General features: G+C 42.6%; 1 protein-coding gene across 2 annotated transcripts; it reads left to right on the top strand.

Moving 5' to 3' along the window:
• On the top strand, positions 1–27,744 carry mark4a (MAP/microtubule affinity-regulating kinase 4a). Of its 2 annotated transcripts, none has more exons than XM_034113274.1 (18): positions 1–767; positions 4,640–4,837; positions 5,515–5,568; positions 12,913–12,961; positions 13,446–13,511; positions 13,868–13,938; positions 14,032–14,088; positions 14,613–14,849; positions 18,193–18,312; positions 18,392–18,491; positions 19,677–19,786; positions 20,484–20,676; positions 20,922–21,133; positions 21,709–21,812; positions 23,474–23,758; positions 26,069–26,151; positions 26,698–26,742; positions 27,437–27,744. In XM_034113274.1, the coding sequence occupies exons 1-18, from the start codon at positions 714–716 to the stop codon at positions 27,499–27,501; spliced, it is 2,103 nt and encodes a 700-aa protein (XP_033969165.1). In that variant the 5' UTR covers positions 1–713; the 3' UTR covers positions 27,502–27,744. The 2 variants fall into 2 exon arrangements, with proteins under 2 accessions (XP_033969165.1, XP_033969157.1); XM_034113266.1 differs by having other exon boundaries at positions 20,907–21,133.
• The last annotated feature ends 92 nt before the right edge of the window (positions 27,745–27,836 follow it).

The raw sequence follows: 27,836 nt of genomic DNA, 5'->3' as shown, positions 1-27,836 counted from the left end.
CTTCCTAAATGCTAAAAGTAATTATAGCTGGAAAAAAAAAATAGACATCAATATTGATTATGAATTATCATTAATTCACAAAGGCTTTCAACAGCAGAGACCGGAAGTCCTGCCTCTGTGTATTCCTCCTGGCTTCACGGCGGTGCGCATCTCACCGACCGGGAATACCGATTTCTGAACATTTCGGCCTTTTCCCCCGCTGCACCGTAAGCTGTGTTTTCCTGCGAGCTGCTGCAAAGGGGAGAGGGTTACCGGCGGAGAGGGGGCATTGTACCGGGCAGGGTTCTGACAGAGGGAGATGACACTCTTCCAGAAGGAACCGTGTTTGTTTTGTATGGCGAAATGAGGCAGGGGGTGGAGAGACGCCACAGAGACGCTGGGCTCCGGCCAAACATCTCCGCATTTTAGCACTTATTCGATGCTCGGGATTTGCATTGCATTGCATTTGCTGCATCGTTGATCGGCCATATTTCTGCAAAGTGCATGGTGGAAAATGCAGCTTGTTTGAGGACATCCCCCCTCCAGATCCCCGTTGCTGCCATGACAGGCAGACGTCTCCCCTCGACCGCGGCTCGGCCGGCTGGAGAAGAGGCAGATTGATTCGGGACGGTGGGTCGCATCTGCGGATGTTATTCGGTCTGTGGAGCCTGTGATTATCATCCGCGCAAACACACCTTGATTCTCACTCAGGGAAAGAGGAGAGAGAAAACAACATGTCTTCTCGGTCTGCATTACCGTCTGGAAACGACAGGAGTACTGGAGACCATGTAAGTGCATTACAGCCTATAGCCTCCGATGGTGTGCATGCATAAGACAAAATGTGCATCCCTGAAATGTTCTCCTCATATATGTGGGATTTTGCATTCACGGGGTGTGTTCTCCATGTAGGGTCATGGAGCTAATTTCCCCATTAGGTGGAAGGATTCTGCAGGTGATATTATGTGGATATTTGAGCAGGATCTTTGAAAATGGGCTAACCTTGAGTGTCTGCGCAGGCAAGAACTGATGGCAGGCTAACAGCCCGGAATGAGTCCATCCGCATACTATAACACTCAGCGGATATGCGCAGAAAGCCTGAAAACCAGCCGTCACCTCTTATTATAAGGCCAGCTGCTGCTGCCTCAATATATATAACAGTGTGCGTCTCCAGAAAATGGATGGGTGGGACGAGAGCCCAAAATAAATGTATAGAGAAAATGTGTGGTTGGTATGAAACGGGGATTACTGCGTAAAATGATGTGCAGTCCATTGCTGCGCAGCCTACAAAGCGCCCAACCCCAGAGCAGTGGGTGTCAGACAGCGCCATACATCCAGTACAGTGGAGAACAGTAGAGGCCTCTAATAGACACAGACGCAGAGGATATGTTCATGGGAGAAACACAGAATGTAAGAATGTTGCACCATGATCTATTTATCTATCTATCTATCTATCTATCTATCTATCTATCTATCTATCTATCTATCTATCTATCTATCTATCTATCTATCTAATTATCTCAAAATGGTGACATGAAGGCTTGGCATGATGGCATTTCTCTCCCTTAAACACTTCTGGCAAGACTCCCCCATCTGTCTGTTAGCAGCACAGAGGGATGGTTAAGCCAGTTGGTGTGTGTGTGTGTGTGTGTGTGTGTGTGTGTGTGTGTGTGTGTGTGTGTGTGTGTGTGTGTGTGTGTGTGTGTGTGTGTGTGTGTGTGTGTGTGTGTGTGTGTGTGTGTGTGTGTGTGTGTGTGTGTGTGTGTGTGTGTGTGTGTGTGTGTGTGTGTGTGTGTGTGTGTGTGTGTGTGTGTGTGTGTGTGTGTGTGTGTGTGTGTGTGTGTGTGTGTGTGACTGACTGACTGTAACTGGGTGTGCATAAGTGTGTGAGCTTACACTGTGCATGATTGATTATGAATGCAGAGCCCTTCCTTCCATTAAGATGGATCTCGATCTGCTGTCATCACTCCACAATTAAGCGATGATGACAGATGAGTTGGAGTGACTGGATGAAATGTTGTGTTGCCATGTTGGTACACTTGGTGAATGAATGAGCTGCTGCCACCCATCAGAGCTGGTGGCTGGGACTTGCCGGTGTGTATTGTAGGGAGAGAGAGGGGCCACATTGGCTCTAGGTGGGGCATGAGGAACAGGAATGGAAGCATGGGTAGGAGGGTGAAGGTGCTGCGTGTGTGTGTGTGTGTGTGTGTGTGTGTGTGTGTGTGTGTGTGTGTGTGTGTGTGTGTGTGTGTGTGTGTGTGTGTGTGTGTGTGTGTGTGTGTGTGGTGTGTGTGTGTGTGTGTGTGTGTGTGTGTGTGTGTGTGTGTGTGTGTGTGTGTGTGTGTGTTGAGAGCAAGATGGCATGCTGGGGGGATGGAAGTGTGATGCCTTAGGGCCAGGGACCACTGTGCCGGCATCTGCTCCTTTTTTACTCCTATATTCCTCTCTCCACTATTTCATTGGTTCTCTTATTCCCATTTTCTGTCTGATATCCTGGTTTCTCGCTCTCCTGGTATTTATTTGTATTTATTTATTACCCCCACCATGTATTCGCTGTCTTTCCTCCTCTGTACCGTTCCCTGGTTTGTCACATGACAAGAAGCTGTTTCATACTGTAACACATCCAGCTTTGTTTGTGGGATTTGTTGTCCTCCATTTGTCATCTGCTCCTGGTTTCCTGGAAGAAAATGATCTGTGACTCCAATGTTCTGATGCGATGCAGCAGCAGTAGCAGCATTAGCAGTAGCAGTAGTACAGTTGTGTAATGTAACTAAGTAGATTTACTCAAGTACTGTAGTTAGTTAGTTCATTTTGAGGGACTTGTTTACTTTACTTGACTTACAATGTTGTGCTACTTCGTTCTTCTACCCCACTACAATTCAGAGGTAAATGGTGTACTTTTACTCCACTACGGGTATTTAATACCTTTAGTTACTTTACAGATTTGGATTAATGATGTGAAATATAATCAAGTCTTAAATCAGATTTACACATTGAGTACATTCACAAGCTAGCTACCCTGCAGTATACAAAGTCATTCAAACTAGCTGCACCTTTACCAGCTTTGAGAACACTTTAATGATCAATCATTATAAAACATATCATATATATTATTCTGAAATGGACCAATCTGCACAATGACTACTTTTACTTTGGGATATTTTGATGCGAATACTTTTGTACTTTTACTTGAGAAACATTTTGATTGCAGGACCTTTACTTGTAACAGAGTATTTTAGAGGCGGCAGTGGCTCAGTCTGTAGGGACTTGGTCTTGGAACCGAAGGGTCGCAGGCTCACGTCCAGATCGGACCAAAAAATAATAATATGGAGTGATAGCTGGAGAGGTGCCAGTTCACCTTCAAGGCCACTGCCGAGGTGTGTAAACACAACAGAGTGGTTACCAAAGGTAAGGGATTCATAAAGTGTATCTGGAATTTTACTTTTACTTAAGAACAAGATCGGTGCACTCCTCACACCAGTAATAGCAGAAGTAGCAGCAGCAGTAGCAGGAAACTGTTTTACAGAGCTGTGAATACTAACTCAGGTTGCAGTGATAAACAGTGATAAACCTGTATACTCTGTCATATTAAATGAGGACATCTTCCAGCAGAAAGTAGACCTCCAGAAAACATGATCATGATGGAAACAAGATGTTCCTGTTCTGAACACCAGCTGCTAAATCCCAAATGAAGGGCATGTTTTCACATGTAGCTTCTCTCAACTCAACACACGCTGACTGTAATGTAATGATTGAAACTTGTCACTTTTAAATCTATTAATTGATTGTTCACCGGTGCATCTTATGTCAGAGATACACCCATCTGTTAAATAAAAGGTTGCCTGGTGCCTTACACATATACTCAGTGTGAGCAATGACACAGTGTGACTGGAGCTTCCTGGACATTTGCTTACATCACTTTAGTAACTGCCAAAAAACAACAAAGGTGCAAATGGACATCATGCACACTCCTGTATTTTGTTTTTGGCACTGTATGTATTTCAAAGTTGCTTTGTTGAAGGAAAATAAGGGTAAGAACAAAACCCAGAGACAGGAGGACCTAACACAGGTCATTTAGCTTCTGAAGACCATGAGGGCTCCATGGTCGTTTATCGTTTATAAATGTGCTATATAAATAAAACTTGATTTGATTTGATTTGATGGTGGGAACAGGCAGTCCTCGATCTGCTTTGGAAGCCTGAAGCCTTTCTCCATGTTATATTGGTGTTGGCACACAGGAAGTGAGCCAGGCGTAAAGGCTTGTTCTTGTAGTGGCCAAACGTCAACTGACACTTGAATAGTGATTTAAATCATTAGCTGTAAAATGCGCTAAATGCCTAATCCAGAGTTACTTCCCACTCTTTTCGTTCTATTGAGCCTAGACTTGACATGTTCCATTGGATTGGAGGCGGGGCTAGAGGAAAACGCAATTGTGCATGCTATACGAGTCCTCAGATAATCAAGGTATTTTTGTACTAGAGCCAGTCCAATTAGGCTTTATGCGCCACTGGGCAACATTTATAGGAATGAATGGGGCCCCACCTCCAGCGCTGTATCCAGTTCTCCTTATACATCCATAGTTGGCACAGTGAGTGACCATCCTCACCACTTTCCTCTCCTCTCTTTAACACCTCCTCTCCCTTCTCATGTTATTTTCTTCCAGCATGTGTCGCTGGGGGCCAGTCGCTCAGACAAGGCCACCAGCCAGTCCAGCCGCTCGCTGGGGGCCCGGAGCAGGATCTCCATCGCCTCCTGCTCCGACGAGCAGCCGCACGTCGGCAACTACCGCCTGCTCAAGACCATCGGCAAGGGAAACTTTGCCAAGGTCAAGCTGGCCCGCCACATCCTGACAGGCAAGGAGGTGAGACATGGGGCAGCAGAGGTGCATGGTGGGAGGAGGAGATGGATGGGTGGAGGATGGATGATGCTCGCAGGGGGAGGAAAGGTGACGGTGTCATACAGATGGGATTTGGTCCAGCAATAAATCTGCAACATTTTAGTTTTCACCATATTTAAAACAAGTAGAAGTCTTACCTTCTTTTTTATTCTCCTTAATTAGACATTTTCCTACTCTAAATATTTTTGGGAAAAGTCAGCATACTTTTAAATTCTCTGGAGATATCCTGACAGCAGAAGTAACCAAATAAATTATAATAAGAGACATTATTTAAATTCACTGAAATTATATAAAAATGCATAAATGGGTACCACATTTGTATACGTTATGGCTAATTGCTTTTTATTGTTAAATAAGTCATTAAATACAACTTTATAGATCAGTTATGAACAATAATAGCATAACTGTACAATTACCTAATTTTGTATATGTAAATGGCTTGTAGCTAAAGCTTGAGTAAATGATTCATTTGTAAAGCTGTTCATAAAAGATGGCAAAGATAGGGTAGGGTACGTAGAGGTGTTCATTGGATCATCAGGAAAGGCTTCTGAGCATCATGAATGGAGGCTGTGTTTAAGCAAAGGCTGATGTTAATGTGTTTCCTTTTCCTCATCAAAAACTTGCTTTGACATCTCTTCCAGGTTGCAATAAAAATCATTGACAAAACTCAGTTGAACCCAACCAGCCTTCAAAAGGTCAGTGTCTCCTCTTTTGATACTGATATGAACATGCTCCACTGTCTGACGCTATCTGCAGAAGCTGGGCATCAGAAATGTGAACAGTTTGCTCCTTATTATGTAATTCAACAAAATCCTGACATGCCATTGGGGACTTGGAGAGGTTCAGGTTGATCCTCAGCTGTTTCCTCCTCGGAGAGGGCAGGCATGAGAGAGCAGCTGATGGAGAGGGGGTGATGCTGTTTGGCAGGTGCTAGGGACTGGGAGGATACCCCCGCTCCAGAGATCCTCTCACGTCTTTCTCCAGAATAATCTCTGCCCTGAGAGCGGGGTGACTCACGTCGGAAACATGGTCACCCAGCTAAACCTTTTCTGTGTTTCGGGTTATTAATGTTTCTTTCCAAAACATTGGGGATAGCCATGAATGCTGTGATGCTAAGAAGGGCTTTTGATTGACTGGATTTGTATTTCCTGCTGGTCAGCAAGTTGTGTGTTTAGCCTGAGTGGTGGACGCTTCAAGTTTGTTGTGCATGAAGGTCAGCGGCACAACAGTGGACACTTTGGTTTCTCTAGATATCAAGGGCAACCTCAGGCACGTTTCATTTCATTTCAGGATCTGGAATGGCGAACATCAGTAGATCTTGGTTGGTAGACATGCAGACCCAAATCATAGACATTATAAATCATAGGTTGATCACATGCTTCGATATCGCCACTTTATATCCGGAGCACAACTATCTTGATCACACAAGTTCAGGTTAAGAAGTGTCTTGTGGTTAGGGAATGTGTATAAAGACATCGGGAGACAAAGGATGCAGAGACATTCAATCAACCCGTCTTTGCCCATAATGCTGCTTAAATGCGCATATGGGCTAAAGTGTCTTCCTTTACAGTGTGTCCCTTTCTCTCGAATCTCCTTTCCTCCCTCAGCATGCATGAGCTACTCTGCCTGTGGGCAATAAGGGAAAAGACCAGAAGGATCAAATCAGGGCTGAACAAATATTTGATGTGTCTATATTTGTGATTTAGTTTTGAAGATGTCTGTATGTTTTGCTACACAGATTCAAAAGATGTATATTTCAAATAGAAGGGGCATATCTGAACTTCTGCCCCCCCTAAAGAATATAGCTAAGGGAAATAGCCTTTAGCCCTTTAGTTATGTCATACATATTATGAAAATGCTGTAGTCCCCATTGTTACTATTATTGACTTTACTGTGTAAAAATGGCACAAAAGCTTTGCCCAGAGAAAATAGAGATTACAGATGACGATCCTTCTGATCCTATTTATTTTATTTGTACCTTTTTGACTTTTTATAAATGGTCTTTTAATCATTTCTGCATGCAGTGATAGCGATGACCTTGGGTTGTCACAGAATTATCAAGGCTTTACTACAAATTCTCATTGTTTCCCCAAAGCCTCCGTTGCCCCTCTGATCCCAGGCTTCCTGTAATCCTGAGACTTTGACTCATCATGTTTCTTTTGGTTATAGCATGAAAGAAAATACATATCTGTGCACTATACCTGGCTGGAATATTAGATGCGTTGTAGGAAAACTGTAATCCCAATGAATATGTTATCTAGGGCTCTGCCATATGGAGCATATCGATTTCCTACATTAATTACACGGCAAGATTTGTAATAAATATTCATCAGTAATGTGGATATAATGACTAAGGTGGTAAAGACAAACAGGGTTGGGAAGATTACGTGAAATGTGTATTAGCACCAGTGTTGTAGTCAAGTCACCAATTCACGAGTCCAAGTCACTCTCGAGTCACCACTCTTCGAGTCGGAGTCCAAGTCCGAGTCACCAAGGGGGAGTCGTAGTCGAGTCCGAGTCCGAGTCACCCAAGGAGTGTCCGAGTCGAGTCCGAGTCCGAGTCATCATTACCTGTGTTCGAGTCCGAGTCACCTAAGAAGAGTCCAAGTCAAGTCCGAGTCACAAGTCTTCATGTATTAATCTTCGTGGATATATGTGTTGAAATGTAGCTGCTCCTCTACATTGCTTTTATCCTGTCATGTTATACTAATCTGTCTATTGAACTGCTGTGAAGCCAGTTTGGCTACAATTCTTGTAATAGGTGCTATACAAATATAAAGCTTATTACTAATATTAATATTATTATTATTATTATTATTATTATATATAAATAAACTATGTTTAAAATGAGTTACCTTTTCGAGAAGTGATTATATTTGTATGCCAATATTTTCCTATGGTAAAGTTTTCGTTTTGCACTTTTATTTTGATAGTAATAAGATCGGGACTCTTATTTTGAAGGAACTTTTACCGGTTAAATCGGTTTACTGATGAAGATTTAGCCCCAGAAAGCACATGGCTACTTAGCATGCTTTCGTGTTGGCTGAATCTTTATGTATTGATTAGATCACGTTACTCTGATGATAGTGTTCAAGACAGTCTATATATCTGAACTCGATCCTTAGAGTAATGTGTTACGGAGCCTTCTCTTCAATATTGTTTCCACATAGAGCATTTTGCGCTGCTCTTTTCCAATGTGGAAGCAGAATGTGTGAAAGCATACAGCACGATGTGGGGTGTGTCTCTAGACATCTTTAGACTGGAATAGCGGGGCCCAGTACGTGAACTCGCCTCGCAGCCGGTGCACACGCCAGGATAGAGGACATCAGACTCCATAGAAAACTTGCTCGAGTCCGAGTCCAAGTCGGAGCGTCAATGTACAAGTCGAGTCCGAGTCATCATGGGGGGAAAAATTCACGAGTCCGAGTCCAAGTCAGCGTACGCGATAATTCACGAGTCCGAGTCTGAGTCCAAGTCATCGTGCGCGAGAATTCACGAGTCCAAGTCCGAGTCGCGTCAATCAGTGCGCGAGTCCGAGTCGAGTCACGAGTCCCGAAAATCGGCACTCGAGTACTCCATCTCTGATTAGCACTAGTTACCTGGAGAAAAATAAGTATTCAGTAACCTAATCTAAGTATCAAAATACAAAAAGAATGTGACCTGATTACTTTCCATTACTTTTGGGTTTCAGAACAGTACAGTTTACAGAGAAGAGATAACATCTGATCCTTTTACAACAAACACTATATGCTCTTTTTAGGTTTTTACTAACATTGTTGTCCTGCTAGTAATCCCAATCTTTTGAAATGTAACAGTCATTTGAAGACATCTTTTGAAATGTATAAGGGAGTACAGTAACCTATTTATTTCATCCTGATTAAATAATCCAGTTACATGTAATTTATTACACCCCAAGCCTGAAGAAACATAATACAACACAGAAATCCCTTTTCCGTAAAACAGCCTTAAAAACCAAGAAAAGACAACAATTGTTCAATATTATGATATCCAATATAACATGGCAGTGTTGTAGTCAAGTCACCAATTCACGAGTCCAAGTCACTCTCGAGTCACCACTCTTCGAGTCCGAGTCCAAGTCCGAGTCACCAAGGGAGAGTCGTAGTCGAGTCCGAGTCCAAGTCCGAGTCACCCAAGGAGTGTCCGAGTCGAGTCCGAGTCCGAGTCATCATTACCTGTGTTCGAGTCCGAGTCCAAGTCCGAGTCACCCAAGGAGTGTCCGAGTCGAGTCCGAGTCCGAGTCATCATTACCTGTGTTCGAGTCCGAGTCCAAGTCCAAGTCACCCAAGGAGTGTCCGAGTCAAGTCCGAGTCCGAGTCATCATTACCTGTGTTCAAGTCCGAGTCCGAGTCCGAGTCACCTAAGAAGAGTCCAAGTCAAGTCCGAGTCACAAGTCTTCATGTATTAATCTTCGTGGATATATGTGTTGAAATGTAGCTGCTCCTCTACATTGCTTTTATCCTGTCATGTTATACTAATCTGTCTATTGAACTGCTGTGAAGCGAGTTTGGCTACAATTCTTGTAATAGGTGCTATACAAATATAAAGCTTATTACTAATATTAATATTATTATATATAAATAAACTATGTTTAAAATGAGTTACCTTTTAGAGAAGTGATTATATTTGTATGCCAATATTTTCCTATGGTAAAGTTTTCGTTTTGCACTTTTATTTTGATAGTAATAAGATCGGGACTCTTATTTTGAAGGAACTTTTACCGGTTAAATCGGTTTACTGATAAAGATTTAGCCCCAGAAAGCACATGGCTACTTAGCATGCAAAATGACGTCATTCTGCATGTTAAGTAGCCGTGTGCTTTCGTGTTATCGGCTGAATCTTTATTTATTGATTAGATCACGTTACTCTGATGATAGTGTTCAAGACAGCCTATATGTCTGAACTCGATGTTTAGAGTAATGTGTTACGGAGCCTTCTCTTCAATATTGTTTCCACATAGAGCATTTTGCGCTGCTCTTTTCCAATGTGGAAGCAGAATGTGTGAAAGCATACAGCAAGATGCGGGGTGTGTCTCTAGACATCTTTAGACTGGAATAGCGGGGCCCAGTACGTGAACTCGCCTCGCAGCCGGTGCACACGCCAGGATAGAGGACATCAGACTCCATAGAAAACTTGCTCGAGTCCGAGTCCGAGTCCAAGTCGGAGGTCAATGTACAAGTCGAGTCCGAGTCATCGTGGGGGGAAAAATGCACGAGTCCGAGTCCGAGTCCAAGTCATCGTGTGCGAGAATTCACGAGTCCAAGTCCGAGTCGCGTCAATCAGTGCGCGAGTCCGAGTCGAGTCACGAGTCCCGAAAATCGGCACTCGAGTCCGACTCGAGTCCGAGTCCAGGACTCGAGTACTCCATCTCTGTAACATGGTATCTAGTCTAATTTTAGGATATTGTTAAAATATATGTATATCTTGCTCTGTGCTTTTCTTGGTTCAGTTGCTGCTGTGAAAGACAATGGTGCAACATTTAGGCCAGGATTGAGGAGAGAGGCTGGGATTGGCCCCTGATTGGAGAGAATACTCTACAATTGGCCGCTCATGATAGCGGGCTTCTTTACGTACCCGTGGGCTAGAGAAAATCCTTAGTACCGAAGACATGAAAGAGCCCATATTAGCATAATCTGTAATATATGTAGAGGGGAGAAGGAAAGAGGGAGATGCATTGTATAGGGGTGGGTAAGAGAGGGGGAGGAATAAGGGAGGTAAAATCACAGATGTGAAATATAAATCCTCAACATCCGTTTAGAAGAAATAGCAGGAGATTTTCATACTGGTCTATCTAATGTCTGGAACAAATCAAATATGTGTAATTTAGAAATTAGAATCATATTAATTAATACATAAAACTGACATTTTAACACAATTTGTTTTATTCTGTGGGGATAAATTAAAGCCAGCCTTATTGCCACAGAGCACGTGTCCATCCTTGTCAGCTTTATTCTAGGCTTGCTATTTATTTGCAGTCATTAAGGGTGACCGGGTCGGACTCGTTGCCGGGGGATTGTTTATTGTTTTGACGGATCTGACCGCTCAGCCCTGCCGTGACGTGCAGCGGATTAAAGAGGCGCTCGGATGATGAGCATATCCCAAGATTCCCCTCTAGCACAGCTGGAGAGGCTGGGAAAGAGCCCGGTCTTAATACCTGGGTCGCCACGGCAACAGTGACGTTGGGGCCCTGCTAGAGGAGAAGACTGCGATGGAGGGATTGAATGAAGGAGGAGGGAATGGAGGGAGGCGCATTGGAAACAGGAGAGGATTGAGAGAAGAGGGTATAGAGGTGATCATGTGACCATGTGACCATGTGACCAGGTGACCAGGTGACTATGTGGAGGAGAGTCACTGGGAGTCAGCCATGGCCTGTTGGTATACACTAGAACCAAGGGGGATTGCATCCTCTGCTCTAACAAACTCTGAGTAATTCAGTTCAGATTAAGACAGAGTACTCTGTATAAATCGATGCCCTGATTGAGGTTCATCACATGTGTGTGGGGTATATTTCTTGTTTGTTCTCGTCCCCTCTGCAAGTTCTCATCTTGATGAGCCAGAAAGTCAAAGTGTGATTTTTAAGGCAAACGTTTAAAGAGGCTCTATTGTGCCTTTGGGGGCTTTCTCTTCCCTGTAGTGTGCTTTAAAGGTTTGTGTGCATGTAAATGGTCTGCAAAGGCTAAGATCCCTGTGTTCCCTCCAGAGGGAGTTTCTCTCCCACAGAGCAGACTGGGCTCTGGTTTCAGACAGAGGGTGAACAGAGGTGCTGCAGCACAGGCAGTATGAGAAACATAAAGAGCTTTTTGAACATTAAAGCATGGAGACATGTCACAGGAGAGACACTACATACTGATATGAACCTGAACATGAGCATTAAGTCCTCTATAAATGTGTCTGCTTGTACTTTTCCACCCTGATCTCATAGGGGTTTTACATTTAATGTAAGTAGCAGAATTGATTGCACATTAGTGAGCTATAAAGACTATAATATGATAAACAACGAAGGCACTGGGCCATTTCATGTCATCTTTAAAGTGTACTGTACTCCTCCGATTTAGCTTTCAATTCCTGTCCAGAATCATGGACAGTTAAAAAAAGGAACATCAATGCAACAAATCCACATAGCTGTTCTTTTTTGTTTCACACCTCGTAGTTTCTTGTCAAAATCACCTACATTCCCCTCAATGCAACTTAACAGCTAACGGTTCGGCAGAGATTCAGGTTTGTTATGCTAGTAGCCGTTAATGTAGCCTGAGGAGATAAACAGTATTGAAACGAAAAATGTCCAGATCTGTTTTTATTTGCAGACGTCTTCACACCCCACCAGCACTGACTCCAGTGACATCACTTGAGGACATTTATCAACATTTTGTCAGCTTCATCTGGAGACATAAAATGCTTTTCTACAGATGTGGCACGTATGTGTAGTCCTCCCCACATCCTGGAGAAACTGCAGACTTTGATATGTCAAATTGAAGTTCCCTTAGTCATTTGCTAATACAGTAACTAGGGCCACAATATGGTAATGACCCATGTTAATCTTCCTATCTGCAGATGCTTAAAAATGCAACATTTTGCATTTACTAAAACATCTCACCAATTGAAGACTCTTCTAATAATAACTTCCACCATCCAGAAGAGTTTCTGTACTCCTACAATTCTCAAAAATGGACAGAAGCATTTTCTAACAGTTTGGTGACGATCCATATTTGAGATTCAGTTGATGTCTTTCTCAGGTAGTGACAATAGTGATGAGTAAGAGAATACAATATTTAAAAGAAGCACATTTCAACTACAAGTTTAACAAATACAATAACAATTGTTTTTTGGAGCTGAAAACAGGGTCAAAAGGCAGAATGATGATCATTGTCTGGGAACATACATGGTTTTCCATAATGTAAAAGCATTTCTTGCCAAGAACATGATGCCCTCATTGCAATTTTGAACACTGATTTATTGTATTTATTTATTTATAATGTCTGACATTATTAAGATGTTATTAATATTTTGTTTCTTCTCCCCAGCTCTTTCGGGAGGTACGAATAATGAAAGGCTTAAATCACCCTAACATAGGTAAGGGGGGTGTGTGTGTGTGTGTGTGTGTGTGTGTGTGTGTGTGTGTGTGTGTGTGTGTGTGTGTGTGTGTGTGTGTGTGTGTGTGTGTGTGTGTGTGTGTGTGTGTGTGTGTGTGTGTGTGTGTGTGTGTGTGTGTGTGTGTGTGTGTGTGTGTGTGTGTGTGTGTGTGTGTGTGTGTGTGTGTGTGTGTGTCCAAGCTTGTTGGTGATGCTTCCATGTGTGTGGTCAGACCAAAATGTAATGCTTTGAATGAGCTTCAGAGCATTCAGTGACCCAGCTGTGAGTGACATCTCAGGCCTCCAGAGGTCATGAGGGTGGTAATTGAAGAGCTGAAATACCATATGGATAATATAAAAACCAACAGCATAAGCAGCGGGTTTCTTGGTATTATGAAAAACAGACTGCTGTGCTATTGTTTTTTATTTGAACAGGATTTGTTGAGATGTATGTGATTTTAATCTGAATCTGTTTTGTGCTACAGTACAGCTGTTCGAGGTGATTGAGACGGATAAGACCCTTTACCTTATCATGGAGTACGCCAGTGGAGGTGGGTTCAACTCCCTTCACCATCAGAAATACTATCAGTACATTATATACATCCATTTTACAAATGCAGCTCCAACCAGGGAATCTTATGTGCATTTCGATAATGCAACATTTAGCAACATTAGCTATTTCCCCATTTGTACTGTCTTTATGCTATCTGGTGCAACTTCACATTAAATGATAACTTATGATAGTAATATAAATCTAAGGAGAAAATAAGCGTATTTCCAAAATTGAGAACATTGAAGTCGAAGTTGACACCATGAGAGCACATGTACCTTGTCATATTTCAAATAATGGCATGGCTATTACGCTTCTGTCTTTACGACTGGACTGATATGTTTCTGCTGCTCTCAGGTGAAGTGTTTGACTACCTCGTGTCTCATGGGAGAATGAAGGAGGTTGAAGCCAGAGCCAAATTTCGACAGGTACAAATTCATCGCCTATGGATGCCCACATTGTACCAATCCTCACTTTTAATTGTCCGTACCATAACTCCGTTGATTCCTTTGTGTTCACAGATTGTTTCTGCTGTCAACTACTGCCACACGAAGAACATTGTCCACAGAGATTTGAAGGTGAGAAGCTCTGAAGATGTTTTGGGCTGCTTTCAGAGATGCTGGATTAAGGCTAGGTCAAGACTAGGACATTTCTTCCACTGACAGATTACACTGAACTCAAATGTATAATCTGGGACTAGTCTTAATCTGTGTCTGTGAAAAGGGCCCAGTAAAGCCCTGATGAGTGCAGAAGCTGAAAAGGGTATGAGGCAGTCAGATTCTGCTCCTTTTCTCATAGATTATTAGTCCTAAACACACACAGGGACATACATATATACACTATGACTCATGTACAGTAGCTATGTTGGACAACCCCCCATCTGTCTCTCATTCGCGCTCTCTTTTCTTCCTCACAACTCCCATTCTTGTGTCCATCCTAATTTCCCATTCCTCTTCTCCTCGTCCATCCCATTATTTCCTACCCTGCTCCCCCCTTCCCTCCTTGGATGTGTTGTTCTCTGTCCCCTTCCTGTCCTCTCGGCCTCCTGCTGTGCATGCTTGCCCCCCCCCCCCTCCTCTGCATCCATACATGTATGACTCAGGCGGAGAACCTTCTGCTGGATGCCGACGCCAACATCAAGATTGCCGACTTTGGCTTCAGCAACGAGTTCACGCTGGGCAACAAGCTGGACACGTTCTGTGGCTCGCCGCCCTACGCCGCCCCGGAGCTCTTCCAGGGGAAAAAGTACGATGGGCCCGAGGTGGATGTCTGGAGTCTGGGGGTCATCCTTTACACGCTGGTCAGCGGCTCGCTGCCTTTTGATGGGCAGAACCTGAAGGCAAGTGATGTGTGGAGGAGCTGTCTGTCTGTCTGTCTGTCTGTCTGTCTGTCTGTCTGTCTGTCTGTGTGTCTGTCTGTCTGTGTGTCTGTGTGTCTGTCTGTCTGTGTGTCTGTCTGTCTGTGTGTCTGTCTGTGTGTCTGTCTGTCTGTCTGTGTGTCTGTCTGTCTGTCTGTCTGTCTGTCTGTCTGTGTGTGTCTGTCAGTCTGTCTGTCTGTCTGTCTGTCTGTCTGTCTGTCTGTCTGTCTGTCTGTCTGTCTGTCTGTCTGTCTGTGTGTCTGTGTGTCTGTGTGTCTGTCTGTCTGTGTGTCTGTCTGTCTGTCTGTGTGTCTGTCTGTCTGTCTGTCTGTCTGTGTGTCTGTGTGTCTGTCTGTCTGTGTGTCTGTCTGTCTGTCTGTCTGTCTGTGTGTCTGTCTGTCTGTCTGTGTGTCTGTCTGTCTGTCTGTCTGTCTGTCTGTCTGTGTGTCTGTCTGTCTGTCTGTCTGTCTGTGTGTCTGTCTGTCTGTGTGTCTGTCTGTCTGTGTGTCTGTGTGTCTGTCTGTCTGTCTGTGTGTCTGTCTGTCTGTCTGTCTGTCTGTCTGTCAGGGTGCCTGCAGGGCCCTGAGTTTACTTAGGGGCTAATTTTGTACAGTAATATATTATAATTTGTCCTACAACAGCACGAATAACTGTTCCTTTAAGCTTAAACATTCTTAAAAAATAAAATCTATCCACAGATACACCGTGTATGGGGTTTTATTTGCAGGGGCTGCACATTTAATTGAAATTAGGATTAGGATCTTTGGCAAATTCACATTTATGATACATACATCATTGTTCAGCAGGATCATCCATTTTTAGAAGTAAAACTCAACATTAGGCTAAAAACACTAAACAGGGTCACATTGCTGGGCATCAACACCGCTAAGCTAAAGGCGGCTAATGTTCAAAATCATGATGTTTAGCAGTCTCATTTTGAGGAGAGAGTCTCATTTTGAGGGTGGTTAAATGCTGACTCATTCCTGTTTTAGCACTCATTCCTGCATTGCAGTGGATGATAGGATGTGATAGAACCACTTCAAAGCTATATGCAGGTGTTAGCAACCAGTGGCCTGTGTGCACATGAGTCCACTTGCAGCAGCATTAGCATCTGAAATTGTGTTGCTGGACACCTGTCGAATTTAAGCCCAGTGTTTACTCTCCTTCAGCTCTTTTTTAAATCTGTGCTAACAACATCTGTCTCTGAGCTGCTAGAGGCGTCCATGTGTTCACCAGCTAGTCTCTTTGTGCTGTTTGCTGTTGGTAGGTAGTGTGCACTGGGTTTTCAGAGGCTTTTCACTGAAAACGGCTGCCTGCTGTGGCTGAAACTAGCTATCGATGAAAGCGTGAATGTGAAACAGTAAACGAAAAGAATGAGTTACTGTAAAATTATCTCTAAGAGAAAGGCCATACCTTTATTGTAGTGCTGGAATGAAACCTCCATGTAAATGAGCGATCATGATTGCACAGTTGAGCAAGGTAGTTGAGTTGTCGATTGCAATGCTGGTCACCAGATAATATATGCAGAATATCTGAAGCATTTTAGTGTGTATGACATTCAATCTAATGTTTAATTTTACATTTTACAAACTGTGAGGTTATGTGTTCCTTAGCCTTTACTCTTTAAAACATGACTGTTGGTCTGATATGTTCTTGTATACCCAAATGATGTAAGGATGTCATCTTAGTGGGGATATAGTGGTTAAAAAAGGTGTATTTTAATTGTTAATTAACATCTGCTTACATGTCTGGGGTTCCTTGCTTGATGTGCTCAAAATCAGTCACTTATTTTAATAAATAGGAAAGAAAGGATCTTTATACAGTATTAGTTTATGTGTACAAAATAACTATTTAATTTATATTCCTGAGTCACCCTACTGTCTTCTCTGCTATATTGTTATTTCACCCTGTAGTAGAACCTGCTCCTAAAAAAGCTTAAATAGTATTTTTATCCTAAATCAGGCAGATGGCAATGAATGGCCCCCTGGAGCTCTACCAGAGGATGGAGACAAATGTGTATTTAACCCCTCTCATGTGACCGCCCCCCAGCATACTGCCTGCAGGGAGGGACCCGGATAGTTATTTGCAACAGACACCATTACATTACACTGGTCTCATCAGAGAGTGTTGGATGTGCTGTAATTTAGAGTTCAAAAGAAAGTGGTGATAATGAGAGTCAGAATGTCCTCTTCTTAATCTACCTGTGTGCAGATAGTGTCGTGATGCATCATGCTATGGCGGTCATACTGCCCAATGTTAGAGTAGCATTAAAGGCAGGGGTTGAAATGGGCCGGGCTGGCACAAAGACCCATGCTCTTACTTCATTGACCTCGCACATCTTCAATAATGTCTTTGCTTTATATATAACGTCTATTTGTGTTTGTTTACAAAGAAAATGTGTCCGCTCATAGCCTCAGTGCTTCACAGAGCGGCTCCCCTCAGGGCGAGGGGCCTGTGGCGATGTCTGTAAACCACCTGACCCTTCTTTTAACACGCAGCCCGTCTCGTTAACCATGCTTTTAGGGTGTGTGCTTTATGCTGGGTTAGGATCCTTTATATCCACCAAAGAATTTATGATACTTTTATGTTTTCAAGAGCTCTACTTTGTCTATCCTCGTAACGTAGCCTCTTAATTTTGTTCTCAAAGTGCACCAGATTAGAGCATTTCAATTTAAATTGTAAAATTGAAAGTTGAATTATTCCTGTGATTTTTCATGTTGCGAAACACATTGCAGCAAAATGAATATTGCCATGTCCATTTTTTCTTCTATGGTTCAGCCGTCGTTTGTACTTTAGCAGGATTGTAGAACAACATGGGAGTGAAAGCAATGCTCCGTTTATTTCATTGTGAATTAGCAATAAAATATATATTTGACTCTTACACAATCAATAATTGTGATCAAATCATGATCTCAATAATGATCAACGTACAGTACTGCGGCTTCCACAGATGACATTTTTTAATGGATTTTTTGTCAAAGCACTTAAGATATTAATTGCTATCGGGATGTTAAGAGCATTCCATGGAATATAACAAAAAGTGTATCTCGAGCCGGTTTCTCAAACTTACCTACCCCACCTTTAACTTCATGTGTGTTCAATGAGTTCACATGTAGTTGCTCTTTAAGTGTGTGTATATTGTATACGTCTAAGATTTAAAGGAATTCCAGTCTAATTTAACATCGAAAAAGCCTCAAAATGATGAGATTCATTCGAAATGATTACCTTACCCCGAGTCGACACATGACAAATCCCAGTTTAACCCCTGATTGTACGCATATGGTTGCTGTGTTAACATTGGTATCATGTGATATGTGTTCCACAGGAGCTGAGGGAGCGTGTTCTGAGGGGGAAGTACCGCGTTCCCTTCTACATGTCCACAGACTGCGAGGGGATCCTCCGCCGGTTCCTGGTGCTCAACCCCTCCAAACGCTGCACCCTAGACGTGAGTACACTCTGCACAGAAGGTGTAGCTTAGCTCATTTTAGACACAACTGAATGTTCTCTGTGTTTCTGTTGTACAGCAAGTCATGAAGGACAAGTGGATTAATGCAGGGTATGAGGGGGAAGACCTGAAACCCCACATAGAACCTGTGGAAGATTTCAGTGACGCAGCTCGCATAGGTGAGTCCGCTGCTTCACCCAGAAACCTTCTCCACCACACAGCTGATTCAGGGGGGAGTAATGGAGTACATGTAACGTAATTATATAACAAAACAAAAGTAACTGTAACCTGTACGGATAACTTTGAATAATTAATCAAAAGTAATTGTTTTTCAAAATGGGGGTAACTAGCAGGTTTACAGAGTTACAATACATCGTTATATAAGGAACATTATATTACAAAGCACATGCACACAATACAGCCCTTAATGAGTCTCACAATATTAAGTGAAAAAAGTGTTAAGGGGTTCTTTCTTTCTTTTATTTTAAATTACGTCTTTTTTTAAATCCAGTACTGTAGGTAAAGACCAGATTTGTTAAAGAATATACTGTTGTTTTTCCATGTACTAAACTAGTACATAACAGCATAAGGAAACTAAAGCCTGGCTTAATCTGGAATCCTGACGGTACGTCCACACGGCAGCGTCGCGTGCTTCAACGGAGACGCTTCCCATTCACTTTGAATGGGGTGACGTCACGCTTTGCCGAACTGCATTGTGGTTCCGTCGCGTCGCTTTGCCGAACTGCATTGTGGTTCCGTCGCGTCGCTTTGCCTCCGTTGCTCACTTCGAAAGTTGAGAAAAGTTCAACTTTTCAAGCGTCGACGGAAGCGCCAGCTAATCAAATCATATGCCAGTACAAGCTCTAGCCAATCAAACCGCGTGCTTGTGTGTCCGGGGCGGGAGATTAATGTGATTGGTTGTTGGTCGCACGCCAGACACGCCCACCGGCAAGCTTCAACGCGACGCTGCCGTGTGGACGTACCGTGAGGCCTGTATAACTCCTGTAACGGCTGGTTTTATCTTGGTTTTAATAGTTCAGTAGGTGGAGACCTGATTTGTGAATTCTCTTATTCCATATAGTTTAGTAAGACCATATTCTGTCTCTTGGAGAAGGAGCAGATTTGAGATATTCTTTGTACGCTGTGATGTTCTGTAGGTGCTGCAGCACAGGCAGTATGAGAAAAATACCTTTTTGAACATTAAAGCATGGAGACATGTCACAGTAGCAGCACAAAGTACAAATATGAACCTTAAAATCAGCATTTTTAAGGTTTAAAGTAAACCTCCCAACCCTGCTGGTCAAAGTAGTCATTAACAGATGTTTGTATGAATGGCTCTAACCTTTTCTCTTTGTGTTCCTCAGAGGTGATGGTGGGGATGGGCTTCACTCCAGAGGAGATCAAGGATGCTCTGCTTAATCAGAAATACAATGAAGTCACTGCCACCTACCTACTACTGGGCCGCAAAGGCGATGTGAGTCACATATATCTACCAAATGTTATCTTTTTCTTACACAATGATATGCTGATATGGTAAGATGCAGTACTGTAGTACTACTATCAACCCATTATTTTAAAAGTCACTTAAATTGGCTTGACACTGACGTCAAGATATAAAAGGCTCTTAAATGTGTTTGGTAGTGATAGAAACAGAATTATAATATTCTATAATACTTTGAAAGATCAATTCTGCAAACGTTTGATACTTTAAGTACATTTAGCTGGTGATACTTCTCTTCTGAAGTAATACATTCAAACCAGGACTTTTACTTAAAACGGAAAACCAACAGTGTTTGTAGTTTTACTTAAATTAAAGTTCCTAGAATTTCTTACACCTCTGCTCTCACCTTCAACCTTCCAAACCCCTGCCCCCCCTCTTTAAATGTTCCAGTTCATAGATAGGTATGGTTTATATCAGTGGACTGATTTAGGAAGAGAGACCATGAGAATGCAAAGTATACATACAGAGATGGTCAGAGATATACAAGGTCGAAGTTGAAATCATTTGGACTGTTTGAAACCCTACCTCTCTTATCAGAACTGCTATTCAAAACGTTGTTGTATGGTAGACCAAAACCCCTGGTGTACTCGATTACCTATTTATCCTCCTTCTCGCTGTGAGACCCATCTTCTCCCTTCCTGACTCCTCTCTCTCCGTTGTGACATCACAGGAGGCCAGTGAGGCCCGCACAGCCAGCAGCCTGTCCCTGGCCAGAGTACGACCCAGCCCCATCACCAACGGGACCAACAAGCACTCTTCAGCCACCGGCACCTCCTCCTCCTCCTCCACCTCCTCCTCCTCACATAGCAAGACTCAGCGCAGTGCCTCCACCTATCACAGGCAGCGGCGACACAGCGACTTCTGTGAGTCTCTTTTCTAACGTCTTTATTCCCTCTTTCTGGGCCCTACATTCAGGAGACCTGGAGCCTGGGATGGTTTTCTCCTTGTGATTGTAATATTATCATGTATTTTTCATACAAACATAACATATATCCTCACTTGGAATGCTGGGCCTAGCATTGTATGGAGGGCGTATTCCACTGTTGATGCAGAATATTCCTTATACGAGTCTCTATGTGTCTGTGCTCTGCTGTCCTCCACAACAAAGGCGGGCCGTCCATGCCCGTCATGCACCCCAAGAGGAGCCCCACCAGCACGGGGGACCGCGAGCTGCGGGAGGGCCGGATGCCTTCACGTAAGGCCAGCTGCAGCGTGATGGGGAGCCACAGCCTCCCCCCCTCCAGCCCCATGGTCAGCAGTGCCAACAACCCCAACAAGTCTGAGATCCCAGACCGCCGCAAAGACATGACTGCCACCACGGTACGTGACGGATGTCCAGAAAACTCCATTTAGAAATCTTTGGAAAAGGCAGAGTTTCTCATTTCTATTCTTGGTTCATAATCATCACATTTAGACATCTTCAGTACATATAACTACACTTTGTTGTCTTCCTGTCAACTGCGCAACTTTTGTCCTGGTTTGACTGTTTATAAACCATATATAGTATAAATGATTACCAACATCTGGGTTACACCTTTTAAGCCAACTTCATTCCAAGTCATAACTACATTTTAGGCAAAGCAAAAAAGATATTGACTATAGTTAGTTTGCACAATTCTGTTCAATGCTACCTCTTTTAAAAATCGGCACAGCTATCTACTTAAAATGCACATACTGTACAGTATATCATCATGTATGCACATACATATATGAGGAATTTATAAGGCCTCATAGGAAAACATTTAAATCAGATATGAGAAAAGACAATTTGGTGCTAGTGTAACTTTTTAACATGATCCTGGTGTATACTAAAGTTTAAGTGTAAATGGTTCCACTGATTATCAAAGTGACTCTTAACTCTGACTTGTTCTTCTGCTTTACTCCCCTCTGTGCAGAATAACATCCCTGGAAGCGCCATGACGCGCAGGAACACGTACGTGTGCACCGACCGCTCGGGCACTGACAGACAATCTCTCCTGCAGAACGGCAAAGAAAACAGGTAGCGTTCGTGTTAGAGGGTTAACATTTCTCAGTACATGTCACATAGGTAGATGAACAGGCAAACACATCATCCTATGGATCTGCCGTAAAGCAATGACATAGAAGCTACAATGGTAGATAGAAGGTGGGAAGATGGGTACTCCACTCATTTTGCCAGTATTATTTAGTAAGGAAAGGCAGTATTGTCCTAAATTGATCTTTCATTAGGAGGATTTGTGAAAAAATCTGAAATACAACCTCCTGGTACGCTTTTTGTCTTGGGAGCTTACAGTACTTGCTCAGTTTCTGCATATTATTTCTTCCTTCATACAGTTAACAGAGGTGTAATTTAATATAAGCTAATATCATTTAAATAAGTAACATAATGTTTATAGTTAACATAACTTAAAAACAATGTTATATACAGATGTACCAGATTATTTAGCTGATGCCAGTAACATGGGAGAGTCCAAAAGAAATTCAAGAAAACTGTTCCCTTTTTACTACTGTTTTTTACACGATTAAATTATTAACTGTACCATAAAAACATGGAAATAGGGAGTTTCTCTAATCAAAGTGTCTATTTTCATCAGACAATTCACGTTTATTCACAGCAGCATAGAGTTTGAGTTTGACGGCTAGGGTCTAGCTTCATCAATGCATGCAAAAGTATTAAGGAGTAATAATTGAATAACTTTCTTCGGGAGCTCACAGGTGCATTCTGGGATGGATGCTGGGGTGGTAGTGGGGTTTAGAAAGGCAGCAGTGATGCAGAAGCAGGGCAGCAGCAGTATTGGCAAAGCAGAGGGAGGGATGGCAAACCATGCAGCTAAAATAGAGCGCCAGATTTAGGGAATGTGTTTAGTTGGTGGTATGGGGGTAAAGCATGTCAGGTGTATCTGTGTCATTATAACTCCAGTTGACTGACTCCATATTTCATTTGAAACCAAATGATAAAAAACAATTCCTGCAACAGCTTAAAGGTGTCCTATCATAGCATATCATAAATATGTGTCCCCGGTGTGTAAGGGAAGTCACAAAGTGTCAGAAAATAAAACCCTCTCTCTTTTCCTCCTCACCCACATCTTTAAAAATGGGGGTACAACGGAGCTGATCCAGATTTGCTGCCGATATGACGTAATATCGGAAATGTGGACTGGCTTTACGCCCACGGCCCTATCAGAAACGTCGCTATCAGAAACAATGTGCGACGTGTTTTGGACGTAATATGGTCTTTGTTTACATTGGCAAGCATCGCTAACACTCAGAGCTAACCTGTACTGGAGAGCAGTGCTAAAAGAGCAGGACATTAAAAAAAGGAACTCACCTTGTAGTGTTTCAGAAATAATCCTTCAAGTGGTTTGGAACATAATATGGCGTTTAATCACAGCAGCATTTAGCTGAGAATCTGCAGGCAGAGAGGAGACCTCACTGCTTGCCTTGCCGTGCTCAAAAGGGGGCGGGGCCATCAGCTACAGACCCAGAATCAGCACTTCTCTAACAGGGCTGAAACAGAGGCATATGAGGGATGTCTAAAATGCACGATCTGTTTGGTATTTTGAGCAAAACACATCATAGACATTTTTTTATATATTTGTATATATCTGAGACCCATAATACATGCCTAAAAATAGCATGATAGGAGATCTTTAACACACGTTATTCCTCCTCCGCTCTCAGCTCCCTGAGCCACCGCCTGCCTGCAGCGTCTCCCTCCACACTCAGCATCTCCGCCGCCGGAGCGGCCTCCTCCACTTCCTCTTCGGACCGGTGCCGTCTGACCCGAGGCTCCACCATCCGCAGCACCTTTCACGGGGGACAGCTGAGGGACCGCGGGACCCCGGTCTACTCGGCCCCGCCTACTTCACCCACCCTGTCCCACCATGAAGCCAGCCCCCTGCCACACGCCCGCACCAGGGCCACCTCCAACCTCTTCACCAAGATAACCTCCAAACTCACCCGCAGGTACAGGCCAACACACTCAGCCCTGAGGCCACTCTCATGACTGTATTCAAGTAGAGCTGCACAGTTAATAACACCAAACTCTAAATCACGATCTAGTGCAATATTTAAATCGTAGGTCAAATATTTGTTACAAGCAAACTATGTGAAAAAGTTATTCTGAATTAGATCGATGCTGAATAATGTCCCAGTGTACAAATCCTATTCTACAGACTTAATTAAATATCTTTGTTTGGTACAGATCCTCTTAAAAAATCATACCAAGATCATCTTAAGATATATTTCCCAATGATAATGAGAATACTTATTTGAAAATGATCATTCCCTATTATTATTGTGATAATATCGCAATTTCAGCCAAAAATAATTATGATTAGTTATTTTTTCAAATCGTGCAGCCTACTATATATATATATATAAATAGCTAAATGAATATGAAACCAGAGCTAGAAGATTATTATAGCATAAAGTCTTGAATCATGGGGGAAAGGCAATCCTTGCTGTCTTTAAAGCAGTGATGTCATGTAACTGGCATTTCTAACTGAAACCTACCAATACCACAGGGGGAAAACGATCATTCAATATAACACCTTGACAAAACATTTTATTTTTTACATTCATGAAAACAAGATTTTTCCTAGAGGAAGTGAGCATGTTTACCAGCCTCTGAAACATCACAAAGGCAATAGAGAATGTATTTAGTAAGTAACAACATTAGTTTAAAATAACTAAAAGTATGTACTAACTGTACTCGAGTGCTATGTAGGCTATGCAGTGGTGTGTGGCTGTGAGAGTAGAGGCTGGTACCGCTGTACTGTTTCTGAAAATTAGAATTAAAAGCATTACATTCAGAATCCATATATTAAAGAATCGACATTTTGTATTAACACTACATCTTTTAGAATCCTGGTTGGTGTTCTTTCATCTTTTATCTGGACAGAGCAAGGCTAGATGGTCTTCAGTTCTTGTGCTAAGCTAAGCTAACCGTCTGTTGGCTTTAGCTTCATATCTACCATACAGTCATGAGAGTGGTATCAATCTTCTTATGTAACTCTAGTCTACAATCATTATTTTTAAAATGTCAAACTATTCAGAGAACAAGTTATGTTACAGCTTAAATAAAACAGTTATTATTTCACTTTCGAACTGTTTATAAGGGAGTTTTGTGACATGTAGTCTAGATTTGTACAGTTGTCCTTATCAGTTGCTTCAATCCGTCCTACCTCTCCTTCCTGCATAGCTTTGATTTGATTACAGGTTTCAAAATGTTCTTTTATGTTCACAGAGAAAGTGGTACAATTGATGTCTGCATTGCTTGTTTTGGGTAGATTATGCACATTTTCTGCTGATTCAGCTGCTCAAACTTCAAATTAGGGATGCCAGAAACTGACCATGATCAAATTCGAAAATCGGACAGCCCTGGCGAATATTAATCGATTATTCGCCCCCCGCGGGAGAGAAAAAAAAAAGTATTTTCGTAGAGCTTGCATTTGACTTCATTTGCACTTGTCAGTTCGAAGTAGTTCCACGAGGAACTCTTCTTTGTTCATCTTTAGTTGTGTTGTTCTCACTGTTCTATATATCGCCAATAAATCAATCGCACGTGTGACGGAGAAGGGAGGGGGGGGGGGCGGGGTCGGTGTGTAGCAGGCTGCAGCAGGCAGCAGCAGTCTGCACTCTGCGGCTTCCTCCAAGTTTACAGTAAAACAAACTGGTGGTGTGACCAATGGCCATTTACAATTATTAATACTATTACTATTATTAGCATTAGTCTATATTTTGGTTGAAACTAAGCCAGGAAAAAAAAAGAAAAACATAAATAATAATAAAAAAATATATAAATAAAATCGAATTTTAAAAATAATTTTCGATTATGGAGACTAACGAATATTCGAAAAATCGAATAATCGCTGGCATCCCTACTTCAAATATGTCATCGAAAGAATAGCGTCACATTAAACCAATATTTATCATATGAAATTGTGTAGCGTTGTTGTGCAGTTCTTCCTTTCAGCTACAGCGCAGCCTGGATATGGATCCATGCTTATCAGAACATTTTAATCACCCTGGCCTTTCGGCAAGCCCTTCTGTGGCCCTGGATTATCCCCCCCCCCCCCCCCCCCCCCTCCCTGTCGTCATAAACACACATGTCTAATCTTATCAAACCTCAGCTTTATCCTTGCCAATCAGCTGCTGCACTGCACTCTTTTCCACTACTTGCTCCCCTGTGATTCAATTATATTCTCTCTTACCCCGTATTCCCTCTTTTTCTCCATCTTTATCTTCTTGTGCTTTCCCCTGTCATGGCATCAGGGTCAACCTTGACCCGTCCAAGCGCCAGGGCTCAAACAAATCAGTGTCGGGTTGTACTCTTCCACAAGGATCAAAAACAGTTAGTAAGTTCCCATGTCTCTGGCTTCTCTCTTGTCTGCCTGTGCCGCCCCATCTGTCTGACTGCGTGCTCATACCTCTATCTAGGAATTATTGCTCGTCCGCATGACTTGTTAATCATCCTCATACTGTGAAGATCCCACACACTCGCTTACAAGCATGCTGCATTCAAGGAGGATTCGTTTGTTTTCACTCTCATTTTCAGGATGAGTGTCATTGTCATTACAGGCTGGCTTAAACCAGTCTTTATTGGTTGATGGGTTGAAAATCATTAAATGTGTATTTCATGTGATGTTGAGAGTGGATGGAAGTGTGTGGTAAACAAGGTAAATGGACTGCATTTACATGTGCATGCTATACAAACTTTGAGAAAGTGATTCTCTGTAAGGTGAGGAGACATTTTTCTGCACATCAGGTGCTCGTTGTTGTTGATGCTTGCTTGCTGTAACGGTTTGATATCCACTAGTGAATGACATCTCATTGAGAGTTGTGGCTCAGAAGGCTCATTGTTCTGTGGGGTGTAACCTCTCACTCTGTCCGTTTCTCCACAGGGTCACAAATGAATCTGAGGGAATCAGGAGATTTGCGGTCACAAGGTCAGTTCCCATGTTGCAGCAGCATTAATAGAAGATAGATGATGGGTCACTTCTGTTTTAATAGTGTAGTATAAGTGTAGTGGCTAAGAAATACAAAGAAATCTCAAATCACACTGAGTCTTAGTGAGTACATCCAATGTCCAGGCAATGGAATAGCCTGTGCAGTTAATTCTCTTTCCAATAATCAAACAATAAATTAAAAAAACGCTTTACCTCTTCTCCTGCCTTTGCATAAAATACTATTTTTTACCTGTTGCCCAAATCTGCCTTAAAAATAAAAGTGCTTTAATTAACTTAAATAATGATACTAAGAAACAGCATACAATAAATGTTTGGCTAGTATATTGTGCAATATACAGATATGTGCAATTTCCTTTTTTTGTTACAATTTATATATGTATGTTTTTTAACCGGCTCGTACAATACTTTAATATGTTCACTTACTTAAACAAAAAAAATGCTACTTTATTTTTTAACATGGTGTTCTTATTTGCTTCTATTCTTAATAACATTTGCTTAACTTTTTATTTAATAAGTCTGCTATTTTTCCTTTTGCCTTTTGATCTGCCTTCGACACTGTAAATCTCCCTACTGTAGGACAAAGGCTTTTTGATTCTGATTGAATCATACAGATCAATGAATATCTCCAAAAATAAGCATCAAACATTTTTCTGATTTCCCCCCCTCTCCCCAGTTGCCATCTACCTGGGTATCAAAAAGCGTCCGAGCCCCGGGCCGTCGGACGTGGCTGGGATCTGAGGGGGGGGGGTGAGGCGGGACCCTGCGGAGGTGGTTCTGGCTCTGCGGGAGGCGGCGCTCGGCTGTGGCTGCCAGGTCCACCACGCCGGCCCCTTCCTGCTCTCCTGCAGCCACGGGGTGGCGGGGGGCCGCGTTGCTTTCGAGGCCGAGGTGTGCCATCTCTCCACAGGCACCTCGGAGACTTCTAACGGGGTGCGCTACACGAGACTCTGGGGGACACCGCTAGCTTTTCGGGACATTGCCACCCAAATCTCCAAGGACCTTGAACTTTGAATGGAGGATGTGTTTGAGTGTGTGTTTGAGTGTGTGTTTTTGCGTGAATGAGGGTGGATGTG

Source organism: Trematomus bernacchii, unplaced genomic scaffold, assembly GCF_902827165.1.
Source record: "Trematomus bernacchii unplaced genomic scaffold, fTreBer1.1, whole genome shotgun sequence".
In the NCBI taxonomy this organism is placed as follows: domain Eukaryota; kingdom Metazoa; phylum Chordata; class Actinopteri; order Perciformes; family Nototheniidae; genus Trematomus; species Trematomus bernacchii.
The sequence above is the reverse complement of the archived record's forward strand: the minus strand, read 5'-3'. Positions and strand labels throughout refer to the sequence as shown.

What these genes read in the sequence shown, in the direction of transcription:
- mark4a (XM_034113266.1), top strand. Translation starts at nt 714, where the DNA reads ATGTCTTCTCGGTCTGCATTACCGTCTGGAAACGACAGGAGTACTGGA. An exon ending in ACCCAACCAGCCTTCAAAAG is followed by an intron (nt 5,569 to 12,912) that starts GTCAGTGTCTCC and finishes TCTTCTCCCCAG; the next exon opens with CTCTTTCGGGAGGTACGAAT. An exon ending in AGGAGATTTGCGGTCACAAG is followed by an intron (nt 26,743 to 27,436) that starts GTCAGTTCCCAT and finishes CCCTCTCCCCAG; the next exon opens with TTGCCATCTACCTGGGTATC.